At 42.2% G+C, this 23,171-nt stretch overlaps 1 protein-coding gene across 1 annotated transcript in view; it reads left to right on the top strand.

Moving 5' to 3' along the window:
- The window catches only part of wu:fj29h11 (protein NO VEIN), a 43,514-nt gene extending 22,405 nt beyond the window's left edge, over nucleotides 1-21,109 (top strand). Inside the window, exons 30-47 of the mRNA XM_036529312.1 lie at nucleotides 727-905; nucleotides 1,065-1,251; nucleotides 1,818-1,960; nucleotides 4,403-4,587; nucleotides 6,372-6,637; nucleotides 6,866-7,085; nucleotides 7,600-7,780; nucleotides 7,973-8,099; nucleotides 8,235-8,315; nucleotides 8,596-8,784; nucleotides 9,929-10,194; nucleotides 13,072-13,217; nucleotides 13,744-13,828; nucleotides 15,341-15,452; nucleotides 16,897-17,034; nucleotides 18,218-18,394; nucleotides 19,166-19,367; nucleotides 20,518-21,109. Coding sequence (XP_036385205.1) covers nucleotides 727-905; nucleotides 1,065-1,251; nucleotides 1,818-1,960; nucleotides 4,403-4,587; nucleotides 6,372-6,637; nucleotides 6,866-7,085; nucleotides 7,600-7,780; nucleotides 7,973-8,099; nucleotides 8,235-8,315; nucleotides 8,596-8,784; nucleotides 9,929-10,194; nucleotides 13,072-13,217; nucleotides 13,744-13,828; nucleotides 15,341-15,452; nucleotides 16,897-17,034; nucleotides 18,218-18,394; nucleotides 19,166-19,367; nucleotides 20,518-21,109 — 3,476 coding nt within the window. The remainder of the gene's footprint in view (nucleotides 1-726; nucleotides 906-1,064; nucleotides 1,252-1,817; nucleotides 1,961-4,402; nucleotides 4,588-6,371; nucleotides 6,638-6,865; nucleotides 7,086-7,599; nucleotides 7,781-7,972; nucleotides 8,100-8,234; nucleotides 8,316-8,595; nucleotides 8,785-9,928; nucleotides 10,195-13,071; nucleotides 13,218-13,743; nucleotides 13,829-15,340; nucleotides 15,453-16,896; nucleotides 17,035-18,217; nucleotides 18,395-19,165; nucleotides 19,368-20,517) is intronic.
- The last annotated feature ends 2,062 nt before the right edge of the window (nucleotides 21,110-23,171 follow it).

Below are 23,171 nucleotides of genomic sequence, written 5' to 3'. Positions count from 1 at the left end.
AAAAGCTAAGATGGCCAGAATGGCCCTTTTTTTAGGATTATGCTTTCCTATATTCACACGCTCTTTTCAGGATAAGACACAAAAGCACTTGACTGCCTGATGCAGCGACCCTATTTTCTTAGTAAACAGATGCAGCCGCCTCTCTGTGCTATGAATGCTTTACTTTATTTATGGGAACATCATCCAGCCACGGGCTAAGAAAAGATAATTCAACAGGGGTGATATTGGAACAGGTCGGTCACCTGCGTCATCTTTTCATGTGAGCCTGGCAAAGTGTTTTGGGAGGTTAGGAGTAAAAATTTATTTCTGTGCTGTGATCTATAGCGCTGCCAAGCCGTCTGCATTATTAATGAAAACAAAGTTGTTTAGAGTGGTATATCTAACACTTGAAGTGCCCCTGGCATTCCACACCACCTCTCTCACTACACATCAGTTCAGTCACCATCATACATGTAGTAATGCCTGTAGCTTCAACAAGACAGAGACTAAATCCCCACCTTCTGCCTTTAAAAAAATCATGGAAAATGATTTGGTTCTTAAAGAAGAAAAAAAAAAGGTTGACGAATTGTCTTAAGAGATCCCAGTCAACTCGCTCTTGTCGGGTGGAGTCGAAGCTCTCTGCTAAAAGCCCCGGCCTTTATGAATAAAACAGCTGAGCAGTGACGCACGCGAGCCGGAGGAAGTGGGTCATTGCTTTTCACCTCTTTCCCTTCCTCTGGCTCGCAGGCATGGAGGCGCTTTGCAGGGACCTGTGCACCATATCCCCCCGGCTGCTGGAGTGCCTGGACCCCCTGGGGAACTCCCAGGTGCGGGAGCTGCTGAAGAGGCTGGAGGTGCATGAGCTGGAGCCCCAGAAAGTCCTTCAGCAGCACATCTACCCCATCCTGAAGAGCGGGGCCTGGAAGGTGACGTAAAACTGTAAAGACATGGATTACACTGCAAGTGGTCTGAATCCAGTTTATTGTGATCAGACCCTTAATATTTCAGATATCCAGGTTGCAGAAGGACATAAAACCCAGACCCATGCATGTGCCTGAACAAATGTTCCACGTATATTTCCACAGATGAAGCCAGAGGACATTGTTGTGAGCTATGTGGTGTTCATCAAGCAGAACTCTCACAACCAGGACTACAGGAATTTAACTGCAGCATTCCCTGTGTTGACCAACAAGGGCTTCCTGTGCCCCAGAGAGCACAAAGTACAGTTTTCCAAGGAGTATGGCAACATTGACCTACCCAGCAAACTCCCAGGTAACCTGACTGTAGACAGACCTCTTCACTTGAAGTTTCCATTGGTCTTAAAACCGAGTGAGCCGGGCAGTCCAGAAGCATCTGATAATCTGGGATTATTAAAGAGGGCACAGATTCATAATTTATTTTACCCACATTGATTATGCAGGAGCTCTCAGTGCACCTTTACAGGAGATTTCAGTGCACCTGCCCAGTTCATGTCCTTATGACAACATGTACATCTTACAGACATTAGAGTACAGCTGACATGGTTAGGGGGCTGCTACAAATGCTTATGAAATGACCGTCATGGCCCTGGCATGTGTCGCGTTGCCTGCATTATAGAACACTTCCTGTCCCATCAGTCCTTTCAAAAACAGAAGTTTGTTGTTGTCCCCCGCTGCTGAAACCAGTGTGCCCCAGAGAGCCAGCAGTAAAAAGAGGAAAAGAGATGGGAATCCAGAGCGTTACATAACAGACAGAGGGTCTGACATGGCATGGAAAATGTGTTAACTTAGTTGACCTGGCACTGGAGAAGAGAATTGCTCTGAACGAACTGAGTCTCTCGACCGTCCTCTCCCTCACAGGTGTGGACTGGATCCTGCTGCATCCATGCTACCTGCAGGCTGACCGAGACCAGAGCGGCTGGAGAGAGTTCTTCGGCATTCTGGGGGTGCAGGACCTGCTCATTTTCAAAAAGAAAAAGCACACCATGTCATTAAACGAGCTGGTAAGAGACACAAACACCGCCCTGTGCTGTACTGCAGTCAGCCGTACCCAGTTCCACAGGCAAAGTGAATCACTGCAGTCAGACATGCTCAGTCTAAGGTTAAGGAGATGAAGCAGAGAATCAACAGATTAAAAGGGGGGAAAACTGGATGGATTGCGACCGCTTTGTACTGTACTGTGCTGCGCTGTACTGTGCTATGCTGACCTCGTGCGTGAGAGGGAGACGGCGCCAGCCAGTCCGCAACAGCGGAAGACAAGTGGTCAGCCGAGTGTTGCATAACATTCCGCTCTCTGCGCTGGACACATCAGCTTAATTAAGCATGCTGGCACTTAGTTTGGTTCTTTTGTTCTTGCAGAGCAGTGTTCTGGGGTGGGGTGGGGGTGTCGGCAGAGCAGAGCTGCAGAGGACGAGAGCGAGCGGATGGGGGAGCAGTAGCCCGGGAAGGCTTCCTCTCCGGTAGTCGGAGCAGGGTAACTGCAGCGAGCAGCAGTAACGTGCGCTGAGGGGCTGGGTGCCGGAAAGCTCTTCCTTTCAGAGGCCCCGCCTGTGTCCACAGCCGCTCAAGGAGAGAGAGCATTTCCGCAGCCCGGCGGAATCCAGTCAGCAAAACGTGCCCTCTGAATGTAATATTTAAGAGGAACGCGCAACTGCTTAACATTCTACACCCAACAGGCCCTTGTCCCCCCCCCATTCAGCTCTCTTGTTGTACTGCTGTTTTTGTGCTGCAAGGGCTCAGAGAACCATTACACCCACTGTGGTGTGGAGTGGAAATATCAGCTGGGTCTTTTAGGGCTCATGTGTCAATAACTGCAGTGAGCAATAATTCCACACTGGTTTTGTTTAATAGCAGGTAGCCGTAATGTGGTTTTATTTTTTTTGTGTTCAATATCACAGAGAATCAGATTGTGGGTGACAAAAAAAGTCTCCCTTCAGATTCCCTTTGATAAATGTGTTCTGAATACTGTCTTGGGATAGTGAGGCTGTGGACTGGGTATTTTCTGGCCTCGTAAAAGCTGAGGTAAAGATTAGGTTTGTTGAACCTGAGTTTCTGTGTAATTGCACAATATTGACTGGTTGCATAGACACTGTAAGCCTGTCATAAGGCCAGCATTAACTGTGCTTCATGTGGGTGGCGCTTCTAAGCCGTCATGAAAGTGACTGGCATAAACTATGTGTACTTTGCTGACACACGCTGAGGGCATGGCCCCTCAGATACCAGATAATATTTTCCATCGCCTGTTTATAGAATGAAGTGTACGAATGATATGTACGTATGTGCATGTGGTTAAACAATTTCTAAAATATTCATGTCACGTCATGTATTATGTTTACAGAAAATCATCATTATCTTTCTGTATTTTCTGTTTGTGTGGAAAAGATTGATTTATAACAGGAAAATAGTTAAATAAATAAAATGTACATAAAATTAAATATAAATACAAAAAAAATGAAACAATACTAAAAATAACAATGCTCTGGACATATAAAGTAAGCTTACATGGGAGCTCCATGTTATCATGAATTTTGACAGTTGTATTTAGTGTTATTTGAAGATCAAAGGACTAACAGGAAGTCCATAGTGGGCGACATTGGGTCCCTGGGCTGCTGGTTGAATTGGCCTTTTTTTAGGCGATCAGCCACATGTGTGAGCAATAGCACTGTCTCTTTTTCAACACTCTGTCTTCGGTCTCAGTACGACTTATCACAGTATCTTTTTTCTCAGGGAAAATGGTTCAAAGAGTGGAACACAAAATGTCGCTGCCTGGTTATAGATAGGTTTTGATAAAGGTTTTCCTGAGATTGTGAGGTTAGGTTTACAGTGTCTGAAAGGAATTCTTACCTGTGTGTCTGTGTGTCTGTATGTTAAATCAGGCTGATGCCCACATCTGTGAAAAATGATGATTCATTTGGTACAGATTACTGTGTGGCAAGCTGTTGCTGCTTCTCCTGCTGCTGTTCTGATCACAGATGGTACTGAAGGACCGCTGCCGTGCTATAATCCTGGGCCTAAACATCTTATTGGCCTGTTCCCACACTCATCCACCTCCCCTGCTACACTGAATCAGGACAGCGCTGCTCTGACGGCAGCAGGCGCTGACAGGAGCTTTGGTGTGCCCCCTCTCCTGTTTACAGAGAGGGCTTACCTCAGCTTCCTGTGCCTGGGGCTGAGCATGGATCCTCTGCTGGGTACAGAAATATCAATATCATAGGCTGGCGCAGTTTCCATTGCACATTAGATGGACATCGGGTTCTCTCTCTGAGTGTAATGTAGAACGGCTGGGATACGCACAAAAAAATAAAAAAATACGCACAAAAATGCCTCACTCTATAAGGAGCCCAACACTGCGTTTGAAGGAGGATGTGTGTGTGGGGTGCGCATATTTCTCGTTGCAGCAGTGCAGCTAACACTAATTCTGTGTCGCTCCCTGTACTCTCTTCTAGGCTTCCAGCCCCTGGGCTGCGGACAGCGAGCTGTGGCCGAGGACTGTGGATGGCATGTATGTCGTAGAGGATCAGGAGTGTGAGGAATTCCACTCGCTTGTCACAGCCAATCAGCTCCCGGACCAGCAGAAACAGGCGCAGAGGCTGGAGCTGCTGAAGTTGCTGGACAGTAACTGGGTCACTGGGTAAGTTTAGATGCGGAAACTCGCTTTATTAAAAAAAAAAAAAGCAAGGCAAGCGCCCCCACACCTCTGACGCCCACTGGGAGTGTCCCTGTGTGGTAGTCAGAAGGTCATATGGATAAGTTTGGAAATGTCAGTATAGCTGAGTCAGTCACAGCTGCTGGAGCTGGAGTTACCCCAAACTGGTCCAATGTGCGGAGACACCCACGTCAAGCACTTGCGCTGTGTGTCCAAGTTGGAAAGCTGCCTGACAGGCAGTCCTCTTCCCTGACAGGCCGCCCAATCCTGTGGGGTAACTATGGTGGATGAAATCATAAATACGTTTAGACCACAGGAAAAACACACTCTGCCAACTGGAAGACCTAATCCATTCCAATCCATGAAGGAGTGTAGAAATCCATTCGTCACGCGCCCAATCTGCAGATTACTCATTTATTTAATCTTGCACACATACTCACACGTTTTATTTCTCCCCACGCTTTCATTTTTCAAATACACATTATCATATGTGAGAAATTGGCTGTGGCAGTGTTTTAAAAGCTTATGTACCCAGTGCTCACACACAGTGCAGTTCACAGTGCAAAAGACATTGAATTGCAGTCGCAATTTTCAACATTATATAAACTCCTCTTCCGTCCACAGAAGGTTCGAAAAGGCTTTGCTTGAGCTGTCCCTTCATGCAGCTGCCAACAGCACACTGTAGCCTCAGCTTGGTTTTCAAAAGATGGAATAAAAAGGAAGGTCAGGCTGAATAGTGTATGCTTTTTCTTGTGGAAAGGTACAAACTGCACACAGATATACTTGCCGCCTTTATTCCATCAGTTGCATTAAAGGGATTCAAATGAGCCGATTTGGTGTTAAACTCGTGCTGATCAGATGTTCTGTCACTTAATCTTTTCTCTCATTAGACGGCTCCCACTGTCATTACACATGCCCCCTCCGGGTTTCTTCGCTGATACACTCACTTAGCATGGTCGCTTGCGTGACAGGGGAGAATATAGGACATTTAAGTGCACTTATTCTGTAGCAGGGTCTCAGCTGGGTTGACACCTCTGGCACTGACATTCAGTGTCCTATATATCAATGCGAAGCAAAGTTTCTGCAATCATTTTACTGCCTTTAAGAGTTCCGTCTTGTCTCCCTAACATGCAGGTTTGTATTCAAGATCCACCTATCAGATGCAAACAGGAATATAAATCTCCCAAGCATAAACCATCCAAACATTCTTGCTCAGATAGACAGTGATTGCTCATCCGGAGTGTTGCTTGAAGGGGTGTGTGCAAAAGAATCGTATCTCTATTGTCTTAGGAAAATGAGGGAGCTTTATCTAAACTGAATTTTACATGTCATGGGGGTATGTAGAGGGGTTAGAGCTATGTTAGTCATTTGAATTTATCTGGTGAGTTCTTAGCATGAAAAGAAATTATCTGATGGAAAATGATGAATTCCAGGCTACATGTCAGTGGCCTGAAGGTTTGTGAAACTCTGTTTTTGCTCATTTAACAGTCTCTAAGACAACAGCCTAGATATGAAAAAATTACCATTGATGTCTGTAATTTTATCACGCCATATACAGATGCAGGTTATTTGCTGTCAACCATTTTATTGATTTCATTCTCATGCTACATACCAAGTTAATCACACTGTAAATGAAAAGGTACAAAATAAGTTTTCCACTAGAAAAACCTGATGTTACTTTTGGAGAGCAAATAAGAAAATGAAGCTTTTCTCTCCCTTTAAACTCAATGCATATTGTAATTTTTTTCCCCATTCTGTCCTCTCTGCAGGGACAGGTATTCTCAATACCTGAGTGCCCAGGTGCTAGATAGCCAGGGACGGCACCTGAGGGATGCCAAGTCATCCTTCATCCACTACCTGACCACACTTCCGTGGGTGCCTGCTGTCAGGAGACAGCCAGGGAATTTGGACAAGACCATCATAGAGTACCTGTGTCCGAACGCTGTGCACCTGCACTCCCCTGAGCTCTACTCTCTGCTGGGAATTCATGTCAGTTATGTCTTCACAAACCCCAGTGACTTCACCGTCTGCATAGGTGAGCAATGACATCTGGATTCCTCATATGTCAGCCACTGTTTTCTGTATAAGGAATAGCTAGGTTGGCGTTACTGTGTTTATGCTACTTCACTAACAGGGAAAGAAGTTAATTGAGTGATGAGGTGTGACAGAAGGAAGCTTTTTCTGAACCTGATTTCAGTGTAAAAATGTCAAAAGAAGTACACTGGGCAGCTTCTAATCTCTCTTTTATACCATGCACGGTTAGGAATGAAGCACTCTGTCTCTGTGGATGAGATGATTGCACATTTGAAGGCGTGGTGCACAAAGGCGTCGGACAGCTGCCCTGGGGCGACAGACAGAGCAAGCTTCATCAGCACTGTGGAGCATGTGCACAATGTCTACAGCTATCTGCACGTTAACTGCAGTGCACGCCAGCTGAAAGATCTGTTCCAGCAGACTGCAGCTGTCTTCATTGAGAGTGAAAGGTCCGAAGAAGCACTGGGGGAAGTGGGGGGTCCGCACGGCCAGATGTGGATCTGATTTTAGTGTGCCAAGAATTAGTATTCTTTATTTGTCTGAACAGTAGAAGTATAACAAAAATAATTTACATTACATTATTGCCATGTAGCAGATGCTCTTATCCAGAGAAACCTACAATTTTGTCCATTTATAGAGCTGAACATTGACTGAGGCAATTGTGGGTTAAGTACCTTGCCCGAGGGTACAGCAGCAGTGTCCCAGCAGGGAATCAAACTGGCAACCTTTCGGTTTTGAGCCCTGCTCTACCACTACACCACACTGCTGCCCAATTTAAAACAAATATAGTGCATAAACATGGTAAAAAGTACACCATGAAAGTGCCCTTCCTCCCCATTCCAGAATATTTATTTACCTGTGCCATTGAAACAGGGTTACTGATTTTTTGTCCATTTTAGAGTGAGTTTAACATTTTGAGGTATCTTTCGCTGTAAGACTGGACTGTGTGTCTCTCTTTTGCAGAAAGGAGGAGTGGTGTTCAGGGCGATTCTACATGATGAAGGAGGTGTGCTGGAGTGACCCCACTGGAATGTTCCAGAGGTATAAGGAGGAGATCCGTAAATCAGCCAATGAGGTGCAGGAGCCCAGGGTGCTGGCCCCCTTCTATAGCCAGCTGGACAACATGAAGGACTTCTTCCTCAAGGTCTACCATTTGTCCATTTCCTGTTCATTGTGATTGTAATATTGCAATAGTAATACTGTAGTAATAACTTCATCATTACTGTTTTTATTGTTGCTTTTCATACATTCAGGCATTTATAGGGAAGTGATGATGACCTTGAACAATGTAGCCTCTCCACAGCCATGTCTTCTGACTTACATGCTCTCTTTGTAGTGTTTGGAAGTTGATCCCCACCCATCCATGAAGCAGTATGTGGACCTCCTGGAGCTCATCTGTACCTCGTGGCCGATTCCCACAGTAGACCTGCTGCAGGATGTCTCCACCATCTATGCAAAGCTGGGTAGGTCTCACCATCTGAGGTGTGGGTATGATACTCCTCTTTTTCAGTCTCACGAGTTGTGCATCTCAGGACAAGATGTTTCGCTGTTTCTTCTTGTCCTTAATCAAAGGTTGTGTTTTTTGGTCTTTGTATTAGCTGATAAATGCAAAATACCAGCACATGGAGAGCAGGACCATGAAGCTCAGCTGGCCCCTGGTTACTGTACATCTCTTAAGGGTGGGTATCTGGCGAGCTTTCCATTCCAGTTTTGAACCCTAGTTCTTGAGCTAATGGGGAAACTAAAAGTGACTTTATAAATCGACTAAATTAATTTCCACTGGCATACCTTGTACTTATATGCCTCGTTTATCTGTGAAGACATTTGAAGACTAATGTGCAGTTCATTTTTTTGAGGAATGTATTGATGCTGAAACACATTTGTATTATATAATCTAATATGATGTATAATTATATATACATATAATTAATTATGTAATAATTCTTTGTCTGCCATCAGAAATGCTGACTGACAAGAGGGTGTTCCCCACTAAGGATTCCCGCTGGGTGACTTTGTCTCAGAGGCCTCTAATCCCTGACAGCAAGACCCTGGAGAGGATGTTCAAATCACAGAGTGAAATATGTTTGCTCAACCTACCACCAGCTGACAAGAAACTACCCTTTAAGCCCAAGCCTGGATTCAAGCAAGGTACAATCCCATTTAGGGACAGCAAATTCAAAGTGTGCAGCTGAAGTGCATCTAAATGCAAGGGTATTTAATAAGAATATTTCCTTTTTGTTAAAAAGGAACAGGAGAAGCAGTCAAGTTTATTGTCCTGCTTCAGCTGCAGAAGGCCTGCGTGAGCCAGATGCAGATCTGTTCATAATGCAAGGAATTAATGAGGACAACTCAGCTGTCAGTCTGTGTTAAATTTCTCCCGCACTTTACACACTGCTAGTCAGGGAGCCATAATCCCTAAAATATGCGCCTACTGGGAGAGCGCTCTGCTGCTTTGTAAGTGAATAAGACACGGCCCTGTCCTGCCTCGTGATCTGTATACGTTTCTTCGTGTCAGAGTGAAAGATTGAAAGATTGTGTAATTGATTGAGATCAAACCGTAAGCGTTGTCCACCGTTCCTGTACATACCGATATGCTCACACAAGTTTTTCAGGCCTGCAGAACAAACATTGTATTTTTGTTTTGTCAGTCCACAGACACATTGTCTGTAACAACATGAATTCCTTCAGAATTTGAAATTTAAATGTAACTACTGTAAATGTATGTAGATGCATTAATATTGCATTAATATCTATCTGGGTCAAGGGCAACAAACACAATACCTGCAGAGCTTTGGGCTTGCTAGCTTTTGTTCCAACCGCTGCTCTTAAATACTAAATGAAAGAATACTAAATATTTCACAAAAGCCACACAGTTAACTATATGTTTCTTAAATCACTACTGAATTAATTTGTTTCCTATTACCATTATCTGTTTTTTCTAGAAAATATGTAGGGATTTACATTATGTTAATGCTAATTGAATTAAGTTGACTAATGTGGTCGCTTTATAATAACTGGCACATATCCAGCCCTCCAGGTATCAAGTGTAGATATAGTTTTTGTTTGTTTCTCTGTATCATCAAACACTCTGCAATGTTCTTATTTTAAGGATTGGGACAAAATACTAAATGTCTATAAAAGACACAGCTTTTGAGGCATTTTTGATTTTTTAATGCATAGTATCCATCAGTTCATCAAACAATCATGGGGTGTAATGTATATGATATCTGTAATTGGCTGTCTGAGTGTGATGCAGACTGGGCCTCTAAGACCCTCACGGTTATGTTAACAGGCAGGAGCAACAAGCAGGCAACGTTCAGCGAGAAGGACAGGGAGCTGTTTCTGGAGATCTGTGGGGTGAAGAAGCTCTCCCAGTGTGTCACTCAAGAGGCCCAGACAGAGAACTACAGACCGTGTGCCCCTGTGCAGGCCTTGGTCCGCAGAGTGGTCCCTTACATCCAGAAATTCCTTTTCCACCGTGAAGAGTTCAGCGACATCTATGAAGAGCTAAAGGAGAACAATATCACCCAGTTGATCAAGGGGCTGTCTTTTGGCCAGGTACACCATGTCACTCTCTCAAGGTGTCTGAAGTCACCATATAAGAATAGGTGGTGAGTTAGAGTTAGTCACAATCAACCTGATAGGTTTGCAGTCAGCCTTTTACACCATATAAATGATATGATAATTTATGTGCAATAGAAAAGCAAATGTTAATTTAAAATAGTTTTTCATCAGACAAGCTGCAGACCAAAAATATACTTGTGACAGGGCAGTATGAGAAAATGAATGAGTGCATTACATTTAAAATATCAATTCACACTTCTACATATTGTCAGTTCTTCCCTCCTCTTGAGCTTTGAGCTTAGTGGGGGATGTAAGGCTTCTAGCTTAACCCCTGGATTGACAGCCACTCCCAAACACTAGAGACAGAGAAATGGAAAGGGACATGGAAAGGTATTGTTAATACCTTTTGTTATTTTATGTGAATATAATATTTAAAGAATTGAAAACGACTGCGGAAATGTACAGTATTTCTCATGGTCTAGTTATCAGTTATATGACTCTCACTGCAGATTTAAAGCGCTGCAGTTTAAATGTTACGCACACCTTAATGAATGAGACAAAAAAAAATTGTGTTGGGTGTGCTTGGTCTGCTGTTCATGGTGTCTTGGGTTCAATTCAAGCCTTTCATGAACTCTAATGAACTTCCAGATTCAGTGGAAACAGAATGTTCCAATGGTACGTATGGACTGGCTGAGAGCCAGGTCTTTTCAGACCCGGGGCCACTTCAGCCGGCAGCTTTTAAAGCCTTGTAATAACATTAGCTATGGTTATTCACCTTGTGGAGTCCCCTGCCATGCTAACACTGATCAGACGTGAGACTGCTGGCATGGTGTCTGCAAAGCTGAACATGGTCACATTGTTTTATCAAGCCTTTTGATGTTCTAGAACAGGACTTTATGTGTCCCAGCACTGTTTAAATTACAAAAGCTGACAGAATGGGGCGCAACCGCTAAATTATTGTTAATCGAGGCAGCAGTTAGTTGAAAAAAAAAAAAAAATTTTGCATGACTGCAAACATAGTCATAAACTCTTCTGATGCATAGAAACCAGTATTGAAGGTGAACAATTATCAAAGTTTAGCCAAGAATTTATGTAGAAGACATTACTGGAAAGGGATTGAGTCTATGAATATTGCAAAAGGTATAGCAGTACATCAGTGAAAAAATATGTAGAGAATAAGGAGGATTTCTGGGTAGCCACCATGTTTTAATCAGTGCGAAAACATTATAGACTCTGATTTAAAGAGGTCAGTGGAAGTGAACAAAATTGTAGGAAGATACTAGAAAGGTAAAAATGGGGAGAATGCTTTCAGAGGGAGATGCCTGATAAGCATGCTGAAATTAAATGAGGAATCTGAAGATTAGGAAGGGAGTAGAGAGAAGCCATGCAGCACCAGCATAGAAGTGGAAGGAGAAACCATAAGAAGCTCAGAGAACCCAGTGAACAGATGTGTATAGCGAATGGATGTGAATTCAGAACATGGTCCTGAGGTCTTCAGAAGAAAGAGGCTAATGGGTGGAGATAGAATTTCCAGATAAATGTGATTAGCAAAGGGAAGAACTAAATCTGTTCAGGTCACATTTCCCTAGATCAGCAAGAATCAATAGAGGAATTGGGAGACTTAGGCCTATAGAGACAAATGCAGAAGTGTGTATCAAAAAGGCCACAAGTCTGCTAGTAGAGGCCTCAGTAGAGAATATATTTTTAGCACAGTAAGTATACTTAAAATATGTAAATGGAAGGCAGTGTAGCATAGTGGTTAAGGAGTAGGACTCTTAACCGAAAGGTTGCCGGTTCGATCCCTGCTGGGACACTGCTGCTGTACCCTCTGGCAAGGTACTTAACCTATAATTGCCTTAGTACATATCCAGCTGTATAAATGGATAACATTGTAAAGAACTGTAACCTATGTAAGTCACTTTGGATAAAAGTCTCTGCCAAATGAATAAATGTAAATTATTGCTGTTTTGGTATATTGCAATATATTTCTGATTTGAATATATTTTAATTGTATTCCCAATATATTCTTTGGCTGGGCAACATATTGCTTTGTATATTGCAATATATCATTTCTGTGTGGGACAGTTGCAAAATAATTAACTGAAAGAAATTCAGAATTGAAAATATTACTTATTTGTCAGAGTATTTATCAGAGACCAGTGAAAAACATAATGATGAGGTGGGATGATGAGCGACAGGCAACCAAGTTAGATGTTTGTCTGTATCTTCTTGGTTTGATTTTGCCAAGCTGCCTTCTGCTGAGGCCCACATAGAAGTTAGCCAGTGTTGAGAAGAAGAGGCACAAGCTGCACTAGCAATAAGCAGAAAGAGATCTGATGAGAAGTCATAAAGGGTCAAAAGGGAGTGAAAACAGTGCTGTCAGAAGATGGATCCGAAAAAGAATCCTTTTGTGGAAGATCTGAAAGGACAAAGATAGGAAAGGTTGGTATGGATGAAGAGGAGTTGGGACAGTAGTTGGTGGGAATCGTAGAGAAAAAGGAGATAAAGAATCTCAGAATAATCTGACAGAGAAATTTGCTGGTGTGCAGTTAGTAGGAAAAAATGAACCAGCACAGACAGACTACATTAGGAAGATCATTGCCAGAGAGTGACGTCTGTGCCCTTGAACAAGGTACTTGAGCAGAATTCAATGGAATCCCAGCTGTCTTAATAGCTTCTGAATATATGTGAGATGTAGAAAATTGCTTGGGGGAAAGTGGGTCTCCCTGGCAAATTAATCAAAATGAAGATCACTGAAAATGAAACCTATTCAATGTGTGACTGACAGCTTCTGTTGAGTCCTGCAGTCCTTTAAAATTGCTGAACTCTTCCGAAGATGAAGTTATTCCATATTTTTGTGTTGCTGTACAGGTTGGCAAGTTGTATATCCAGTATCAGCTGAGTGTGCCTGATAAGGATCCTATCTTTGAAAGAGAGGATGTCATCTGCCTTTTGAAGGACAAGAAGGAGTTCTACATCCAGAAGGACCACCTCTCAGCCAAACTGGACATCTGCAGGCAAGATAGAGTCTTTTGCAATGGGCCAGCTTATTTAACTTTGGTGTGGTGTGAATGTTAATAAGCCTTTCTTGGGCTGTATATACTTGAAATCAGTCAAAATGCCTCTGAGTAATGGTTTTGTGATTGGTAAAGCACTCCACAGTGATTGTGTTCAAGGCTTCTCATTTGGGATATTTGTAATTTGAACATAATGGAGTTCAAATCTGTCTGTAACCAACTGATGCAAATGATCAACAAGTACAATATTATAAACAATACACTAGAAGTGAAACAAAATAGCACTTGCAATGCAGTCATAACCAAAAAAATATTTTTAAGTTTTAAGTTTTTAAAGTTACTCATATGTCTGCACGTTTAAATCCTAAAAATTTAAGAGGGAAAAACAGACTAAATCTCTATTTCTCGTGAGAAAAACCCTGTGCATCATGACAAGTGTGAATAGGACTTTCATGAACAATGATATTTGGAAATGCAAACTATTTTTGAGACTCCTCATGAATGCTTGTGTTGCTGTATGTTTCAGAGAGATGGTGAAGCTCTTCCGCACAGACAGCAGCTATGGGAAGGAACTGGAAAATTTCCTACAGTGTCTCATGACCTGTCTGGAGGTAAGTAGTGGACCAGTGCTCCTCTTGTCCCCTTATGACCAGTGTCACAGAAACTAGCGATTTGTTTGCAGTTTTGAAGTCAAATCTGCCCTTTTCAATGCTGTTCTATGTATCAACAGCTTGTTATCACCGAGCAAGAACATTGAAATTTACCATCCAGGTTCAGAAAATAAGTCATTATTCATAGCTACTTCCATATTCTGACCACTGACAAGGTATAAAACGATACTGAATAATTACAGCATGCGGCACACTAAAAGTAATTAAACTATGCGTTTTGTAAGGCTTGGGACAGAATGATGCTTAATTTAGCGATTGCAGTGCAGGGGATTTACTTTTTCATATTATGTCAAGCTGACAGCACTTATACCTTGAAGCCCTGCTTCGTGCTCAGATCTCCTGGGCTGGCATTAAGCATTCTGTTTCAATGTGTCATGTGCTATAGGGCTGCAGGTGACTCACACACTGAGCCATCTAGAGATCAGACTAGAAGCTCAGATTAGTGTGCCATTTTACTGGGGATCACTGCCTGAATTTATTAGGGCTTAAATGGCAGTGGCCATTGATACTGACTTTTTGTATGTGCTAAATATGGGACATATACAGACCGTGATTAGCTATGATGTGGGACAAAATAACTTATTGTGAGTTATCACTTATTTGTGATGTAGTAATGGGTTCTGAATGATATCAGTATCTGAAGTATCCCTTCTATGCATTTGTGTTTGTGACATATAAATGATGATTCATCATATGCAGTACATGTACTCAGATCAGGCTCGAATAACGTTTTTTAAAAAGTCGAATTGGAGCACTGAGTGGGAAGCCGCTTCTGTCACAGTTGCTGGAACGGTGATTTACAAGACAGTGTTTCTGTGAGGTATCAGGATGCACAGTGCTGAAGCTTCTGCTGGTGTCTCATATTGTTTGCTCTCAGGAAAGAACCTTGGGACCTCATTATTCTCATTTCAAGGGAATTTATCAAACAGTGCATTGCACCAGAATCTGGTAATTAGTCCCGCAGTACTGTAATTAAAGAAAATGTCTCAAAACTCTAACGCAAGAGAAGAATTCATTTCCAGAACAGCCTTCTGGTACAGTATTTGTATTAAGATTTCCCTAGAACTTTAAAGCTGGCGCTGTTTTATGTGTTTTACTTCCCATGGTGTTCTCCACTCCCGTAACTGAGGGGAGTGTATACCTGTAGCTAATGGGCACTCAGGCATGATGTTGACTTGTTATTGTAGGAGCATTTCATGAATGTGAATAAATCTAATAAATCTAGAACAATACATACTTGCCATTTGCTGTCCCATATAAATACACGTAGGCCCCTTTCATGCTACATTTAAATGTAAGTTCATAATCAAGAGCAGGAATCTGTCTTGACTACAGGCAATGTTTTGATGTGAAACATGACAATGGTGTGTTTTGACTTAAATAAAGGAAATAAGGGCGTTTAGAGGAACTCCCAGAACAGTTCCCTGTGAGGTCTCTGTGTTTGGTAAACAGGATGGTCGTGCTTTAGAACGCTTCCTGAAGAACGAGGACATCAAAGACCTGCCAGACAATGAGGAGAGATGGGAGGTTCCAGAACCTTTGGAGCTGAAGCCAGAACCTGCAGGTATCCCACTGCAACTCCCAGAATGGCAGGAATGAATTCAGTACTAAAACATAGAAACCATAATCAAGGCACCATTTGAACGTGTCATTTTTTCCTTTCTTTAATGTTTTTCGTTTCACTTTTTTTGTCTCCAAAAGGGAAATTACATTTGTCACCAACAGCAGACATCGACAGGTGGCACAGACACAGACATACTTTAGAACACAGAGACATGGTTACTGATGCCTGGGAAATAAAAGTACATAATGTGGCACATGCACACAAATGAAGATACACAATAAAAGAGTGCATCCTCATGGAAAAAAAAACACTGCACTTACAAATGCATAACTAGTGCCACAGTGCATAAAGAATAGAGAATTACACATCACTGTTGTTACAAAATCTTATTTCTTTTTAATTGGACAAGCAGAAGCACTCTGTTCCTGTTCAGGACCTTTACCGTGGGGAAAAAAAGAAAATGTTATTTGAATCTCTCCTGTTGGTGCTCTGCATGTGAAATATTCGCTTGTGCTACCAGAGGTCTAGGCTGCTCGTTTTTTATGTCAGTGTTCTGTTAGGTATTTTCATTCCTCTTCAGTTTTGGTCTGGACTGAGTCAGGCTCATGTGTTGGTCAAACCTGTGAGCTCTCACTGCCTCTGCAGCCTTCTGCGGCATTCAGACGAGCCAAACGCAGTCGTTTGTGGCCATGCCTCCTCCTTTCCCTAATTTCTTCGCACACTTGCACATCCAAGGGATTGTGCATATGCTAATTTGGGTTTGTTAGCCATTCTGTTCTGCAACATGAAAGAGCAGCTGTTGCCGGAGCTCAGAGAGCAACTATAGAAAATCCCTCACTGCATAGCAAAACGAGACTTGTCACAGACACTGACATGGGCTGGGTTATGCGCGTCCTCTTCTGTCTGAGGACACTCTGTACCCTACCTCGTGTTTGAGGCTTCGGCAATGGATCCACACAGATCTAATAAATTCACTGACTTTCCTCAAAGCAGTAAGCCATGGTGCATTTATTTTTCCCAACAAGAACAAATCATGAGTAAGGTATGGCATGGACAGGCATTAGTCTAACTGCAGTAATTACACTGGCAATCTGGTCAGGCGTACATGTATTTCTACCGTATCGGTCCTTCGTGTGGATTACTGCATTGTAATCCAGTTCTTACCAGTTACCTCACAGAAAACCTTTCATGTATGTATTTCTGTCTGGTGGGCGCTTATAGGAAGGAAGGCCTCCTCAGAGTAATTAAACATTACTCTGTAAATAAAAATTGGAAAGAAAGGAGAATTTGGCTTTGTAGCATGGAAACAGGGAACAGGGAAACAAAAAGCCTGCCCATACATTTTGTGATATCATGATGTCTCTTATTACCACTTAAAGACGACCGATACAGAAGCTGTAATGCTGACCTGTGTGTGTCTGACCCTCCTCGTTCATATCTCCAGTGCTGTCTGGGATGCAGTTCAGCCGAGCCATGAGCGTAGCTGAAGAGGAGCACAAAGATGAGCAGGACGATGGGGAAAAGACCTTGGCCTGCTGGCCGCCCAAGTCTTCCTTTCACAAGGTTTCAGGCGGTCACACAGGTAAGCTCATGACTGCTCATGCTGCCATGCAAACAGCTTTCAAATATAGAAGCTATAGACAGGAAGGATATAGACACTCAGTACTCAAACTAAAGACTGATTTGATAATCCTAGAATCAGTGATTCCAAGATTTATTTCTCTTGTGAAAAGCGCTACATGCTGCTAAGATTTTGTTTGGCCACCCAAAGTTATAATAATTTTAGTCTCGAAGATTATATCTTTTCAGCTTCACTGAAATGATAACCTGGAAAAAAATTCATAACAATTGTCATACTGTATGCATGACACCCACTAACTGATCACCTAAAACTAAGAGTGAAGATTGATGTGTAATGTTGCTCTTATGAATCATTGATAGGTTCTGTTTGTATTTTATAAGGAAACACAATATTACTTTTATAATATTTGTTAGGCTCTGTTTGTATGCTAAATTTTTGCTTATATAGTTTCACCTTGTTTTTCACCGTGGTGTGTAATCACTGAATTACTAGTTATTATGTACAGTACCTTAGCTCTTAATGATATGCATTAAATGCCATGATGGCCTTACATTGCGCTGGCATCTTCCAAATAAATAAACAGTAGATAATACAATCTTAGATTATGCAAGTAACATAAGAAAATCATTTTAACTTTTGAAGTCAATAGATAAGGTAATAGAAATATATGTTTACAGATGTTAATATAAAGCATATATAATTATTTGAACATATATTAAGTATATTCATGCTTTTATATTAATTCAGCTATATTCATACTTTTATACAGTGAGAAATTTTACCCAGATGATGAAAGTTTTTTGTTGAATTGTAATAAATATAGTTTTGATATTATATCTGAACTCTGTGGGCTTTGTTGTGCTCATCTACTCTCACTTAATTGTAAGAACACTTATAAATGACACAATGTTTGCCATCAAAGGTTGCTGCTCTTCAGTAATTTTCATTTTGGAGCAGTGGATGGTCATGCAACAGTATGTTTACAAGAGGATTACATTTAATTGCCACCAGACCAGACAGGATTTAACATTTGCCGTTAGGAGTGAGACGGCAGGGGGGGGATTGCAGTGTGTTTGCATAACAGGGATGGAGGTTGATGCGATGTGTTGGAAAGGCTGCAGTAATGATGATGCCTGTTTGCCTGACCTTGGTGTGCTGTGTGTGTGGCTGTGTGTGGACACAGGGCAGGCGGTGGAAGCGGTGATGAAGATGTGGCCCCCTCCGGCCCAGCCCACCGGCGATGGGGAAACCTCGCAGGGCCTCAGCCGTGACAGCGGGGCGGAGCATCCATTACGCAGGGAGCAGGGACACATGCACCTGCATGGCAGTACGCCAAGCGGCTATAGCCCACACTCTACAGGTCTGCCCACAGATCTTCACATCCTTAATTTAATGCATATCTGATTCAGTTAAAACGCTGTAATTACAGAATTGTTCACATTAATTACACTACGGGTACCTGTTTATGAGATACGTAGCTAAACAAAGTGTTGTGAACAGGAAACCATGAAAAGAAATGTGATGGTCTTTGGCTACATCATGAACCCTGGAGCTAACAACTTAGTAAATGGGCATTTAACAAGTAACTTATCCATAACCCTCATGCCTGCTCTCTGTGATAACACTGTAGTTTGGCCACAGATCTCTACATGTGAAGCAGCTTCCCCGTCGTCTTGCCTCTCTCTGCAGACAGGCAGTGACAGCAGGGAGTCAGCATGTGGGTGATACACAAAACAGCAGATTTTTCTCTAGTCAGTCTTGAGCCAGCATTTCCAGGAAATCTCACTCTGAGCATCTATTTTCAGTGACATGTTAATCAGGAAAGGAAATGTAGATCCGCTTAACGCATAACGGCAACAGTCTGGTTGGGTCTCACAGGATTCAAGTCTTATATACAGTCTTTGCAAGTGGCTCCCGTCCCGCAGAATGTATGTTTTCAGTCCGCCTAAGCTGTGGAGTTTATGCATATAATAATGAAACCAAGTATGGCAGAGATGACTTTTCAAAAACATTAAGGCAAACTGCAGACCCGCTATAAAGTGGTGTCCCTTTATGAACCGTGACAGCTGTTTTTCAGAACAGTGTTTTGTTCTGTAAGTTATTTTTCACTTGGCTTGCTCTCTGTCCTCAGAAAAGAGCCACGAGTCTGGCGTGCAAATGGGCCGGTCCTCTAACTCACAGAGGCAGGAAGCAAGTGAAAGTAGCAGTACAGAAGCAAGGCTGGAAGCCATGAGGCCTGAGGCCACAAGGCCCGAAGTCACAAGTCCCCACATAAATAGACCTGCTGAGCACCCTGCAGCTCCAGAGCAACAAGAACCCGACTCCTCGCATCTGTAAGATCCTTCTGCCCTTCTACCGTGTATAACATTTATGTGTACTGGTCCTTATCTCTGTCTTTATTGTCCTGTTCTCACCAATACAAAATGGAAAATTGCATTGTGTAGTATTGGCAATATGCATCAGTCGATCAACTGGTATAGCACCCTTTGCTGTTAGATTGCCACAGAGTGCTTTACAGAGAACTATTTCCAGAGGGAATAAAAAACAAAGTAAGCCTAAATAGGAAGAACAGAAGAATTATTCCTTGACCCCTTGCAATGGAAATGTGTGAGAATAGACATGTTACATGTATATGTATAGTATATGAGTAATTTATGAATCATAAAATGATAGTCCACCATAGTGAAGTGTGGTACGCTGTAAGAACTCTGGTCATGTCCTCAGGGCTGTGAGTGGATGGGCCAGAGAAGGTGACAGAGCTGGATGGCAGATCAGAGTTCAGATCCCTTTTGCTGTTCCAGGTCATTGACTAGTCCTGATTCTCAGTGCAGTCCGTGATGTCCGGGGGCCCATTAGCCAGTGGGAATGCAGATAGGAATGCAGGCATGAGAAAGTCAGAGGTATTCACAGTGTCAGTTGTGCAAGTTTAATTTATGCACATTGCAGTACAGTATTTTAGATCCCATAATGCAACGTGCATGTGCCTGAGAGCTGTGAGATGAGCTAACCATGCTGAAATATGCACCCCCGCCCTGTGAAATGAAGCCAATTTGTTTTGCTGCGGTGGGCTCTTCGTCATTGTCAGCTGATGACACGGCTTGGTTCAAAACCAGGCCATAAGGGTCAGCCTGCACTCAATCCATTCACCTTACTGACTGCACCTTTCAGGAGCCCACTGGCTCAGTTTTAGGACACACAGATACACAGAGTTTTTAATCCAGATTTAAAGATTGAATCAATTTATCATAAACAGGCAGGATATTCCAGAACTGTGGGGCTTTGAAAGGGAGAGTCCTGTGACCTGTTTTACTTTTAGTTACCTTAGGGAGAATGAGGTAGCCAGCTCTTTGTGACTGAAGCAGGCATGTAGGGTTATAAAGAGATAAAAGATAAGTCTACGTCTCAACTAAGCTTGATGGATGTGCTGTAAACACCTACACAGGCTGTTGTTTGCCATGCCTCACTTCTGTCCTTTGTGTCCAGAGACCAAAAGGAGCCTGCAGTGCCAGAGGTGGTGTCCACCTCATTCCAGGGGAATGGGAGCGTTCAACGTGCACCTCTGGTGCTGGATAATCCGGTGTGGGCCAAACAGCTCCCCCCACAAGCGGTTCTGGAAGACCTGGTTCTGGACTGCTCCCGGCCCAAAACCATGGTGTTCACTGAGGACAAGGGAGACACAATGAGCATCGGGGAGTGGGGTGAGCAGCTGGTTAATGCCTTCCTCACGCACTGGAGGGACAGTGGCAGCCCTGACGGCCCCAGGGACATAGTCTGGTACAACCGCAATGGTGAAAGTGGGCACCCGTGCGACTTCAAGGTCACATTTGCTATAGATGGAGATGGGGATGGGAGCTTTCACGAGGTCTTTGTGGAGGTCAAGTCCACGGTGAAAACCGAGAAGCACTTTATCCATCTCTCTGCCAATGAGCTGGATCTCGCCCTAAGGGAGAAGGAGAGGTACCACATCTACAGAGTGTACAACGCCGGAGACTCGCTAAATGTCCGTCTCTGTCGCATCAAAAACCTGGCCCAACATCTACATTCCAAGGAGCTGGAGTTGTTTTTGTTTGTGTAGGAGTTTTTATATGATAATTCATGTTTTCATTTTATTTTTGTAACCTTTTTAGATTGTCTAAGAAATGTGTTTGATGAGTTGAAATTCTATTTGTCTTTTTAGGTAAGAGGTTTTAATATCTATGAAAAACATCTCCTACATGACACTTTTATACTTGTAAACCTATTGCACTAATGTTCTATGGCGTGTAGTCCTTGCAGCAGCATCTGTGAGACTATAATACTGGCTGTATCCTTTTATGTTCCTTGTTTTATACCATTGGTGTTTTCTTGTGATTTAGGTCACCTTGATTTTATGTTACCAATACATGAAACATTTTAGTGGTAACTTGATCTGATTAATATCAATTACATTTATATTTACACTTTTTCTGTTTGTGGTTGTCATGACTTCATATGTAAAATGTTGCAACACAAATAAATAAATGGGTATGGCATTTGGAGATTCAGGTAATATTTTATTTTTTCATTCTTTTAAATGACCAAAGTGTAAACTAAACATACCCTTTTCTTTTCCATGTTCTCTGAACCCAGCCTCTTGTATTAAACTAATAAAAGTGTTACAAACATAGTGACACAATACAATCATTGTTCAGCCTGTGTGAGATATTTATTCTTATTTAAAGTGATGCTTCAGAAATGTTTAACTTTAACGCACACGAATATATTTCTACTCTGTCTTTATATATTCACGCGGTTTTTATCTTCTCTGCCTATCCTGCTTTGAAAAGTAATCACGGACCCTAATCTGTTTTGAAACAAGTCTGCCCACCAGCAGAATACTAAACTAGTGCAGTGACGCAGTTCCTGCGTCTGAAAGCCGAATGGAAGGATAAAAGGAATTGGATCTGGGGAAACAAATAAAAACTTGCATACACTTTTGAACTACTCTTGGTCTTTATCCAAGCAATTGATAGCTTTGGAAGAATAAGTGATTTTAGTCTTTGTTAGTAGTGCACGCATAGTGTCTCGGCATTTTAATATAGCCAGGGCACGTTGTAGTTCATGATGAGATTTATAATGTTGTTTCTCACGGCTGATATGACATGGGCAGTTATGCAGTACAGTTTCAAAGCCGACGCACTTCGCAAGACAAAACCAAGACGACCAGCAATCTTTCAGTGTACTGTCCCGCGTAAAGCGTTCTGTGCATATTCCCCTTATGTACGATGAATCAAAATACACGTGAGCAAATGACACGTTTTCGTTCACAAATATATCTTTGAAAAGGCACCTCTATCCTCGATGTCTTGCGGCTGTTGCTCCACACTAAGCTCTGGATCATCTACGCAGCACGCATGCGGTCGTTTGAAGGAGCCTGTCAACACAGACGCATGGAATGGCTGAGTCATAAGGGTTCGTTGCCAAAGCAGCGCTTGCCATGGATATTGCGATCTATATATTCATGTGTTTAGTTATTCTGTTCTCTTTCTCTCTCTCTCTCTCTCATATATATATATATATATATATATATATATATATATATATATATATATATATACACACACACACACACACACACACACACACACACACACACAAGGTAGGTTAAAGTTAAAAATAAATAGTAAATAAACAGTTCAGGGTGAAATGAGAATTCGTAAACAAGGTAGACTGTTTTGGTGTTAATCTGCAAATTCCAGAAAATACGGAAAGAGGAAGGAGCTCTCAGGAGCTCCCAAACTCCCAAACATATTCGTAAAATATAAAATGTCATATCATAAAAAATGGATATTTGATACTTGAATCGTTGTTAGACTGAACACATACATTGTGGTTTCTAGAAGCACATTCATATTTAGGACAACTTAGAACTGCATAATATTCAACATCTAGAATGAAATACTGGACAGTGTAAACATTAAAGTTAATTCATTTCCTTGAATTCCCTAAAATTAGAAGTAAAAACTATTATGTTTTTTGTTAGGAATAATAGTATCAGGAGATACTGAAATGTGTAACAAAAAATCACAAAGAGCCAGTTTGAAGGGTTCTAGTAAAATCGGTATTAGAAAATAGCACACACCAAGAAAATGCCCCCTTTATGGAAGGTCTATGGCCGG

This window comes from Megalops cyprinoides, chromosome 1 (genome assembly GCF_013368585.1).
Source record: "Megalops cyprinoides isolate fMegCyp1 chromosome 1, fMegCyp1.pri, whole genome shotgun sequence".
NCBI lineage: Eukaryota > Metazoa > Chordata > Actinopteri > Elopiformes > Megalopidae > Megalops > Megalops cyprinoides.
The sequence above is the reverse complement of the archived record's forward strand: the minus strand, read 5'-3'. Positions and strand labels throughout refer to the sequence as shown.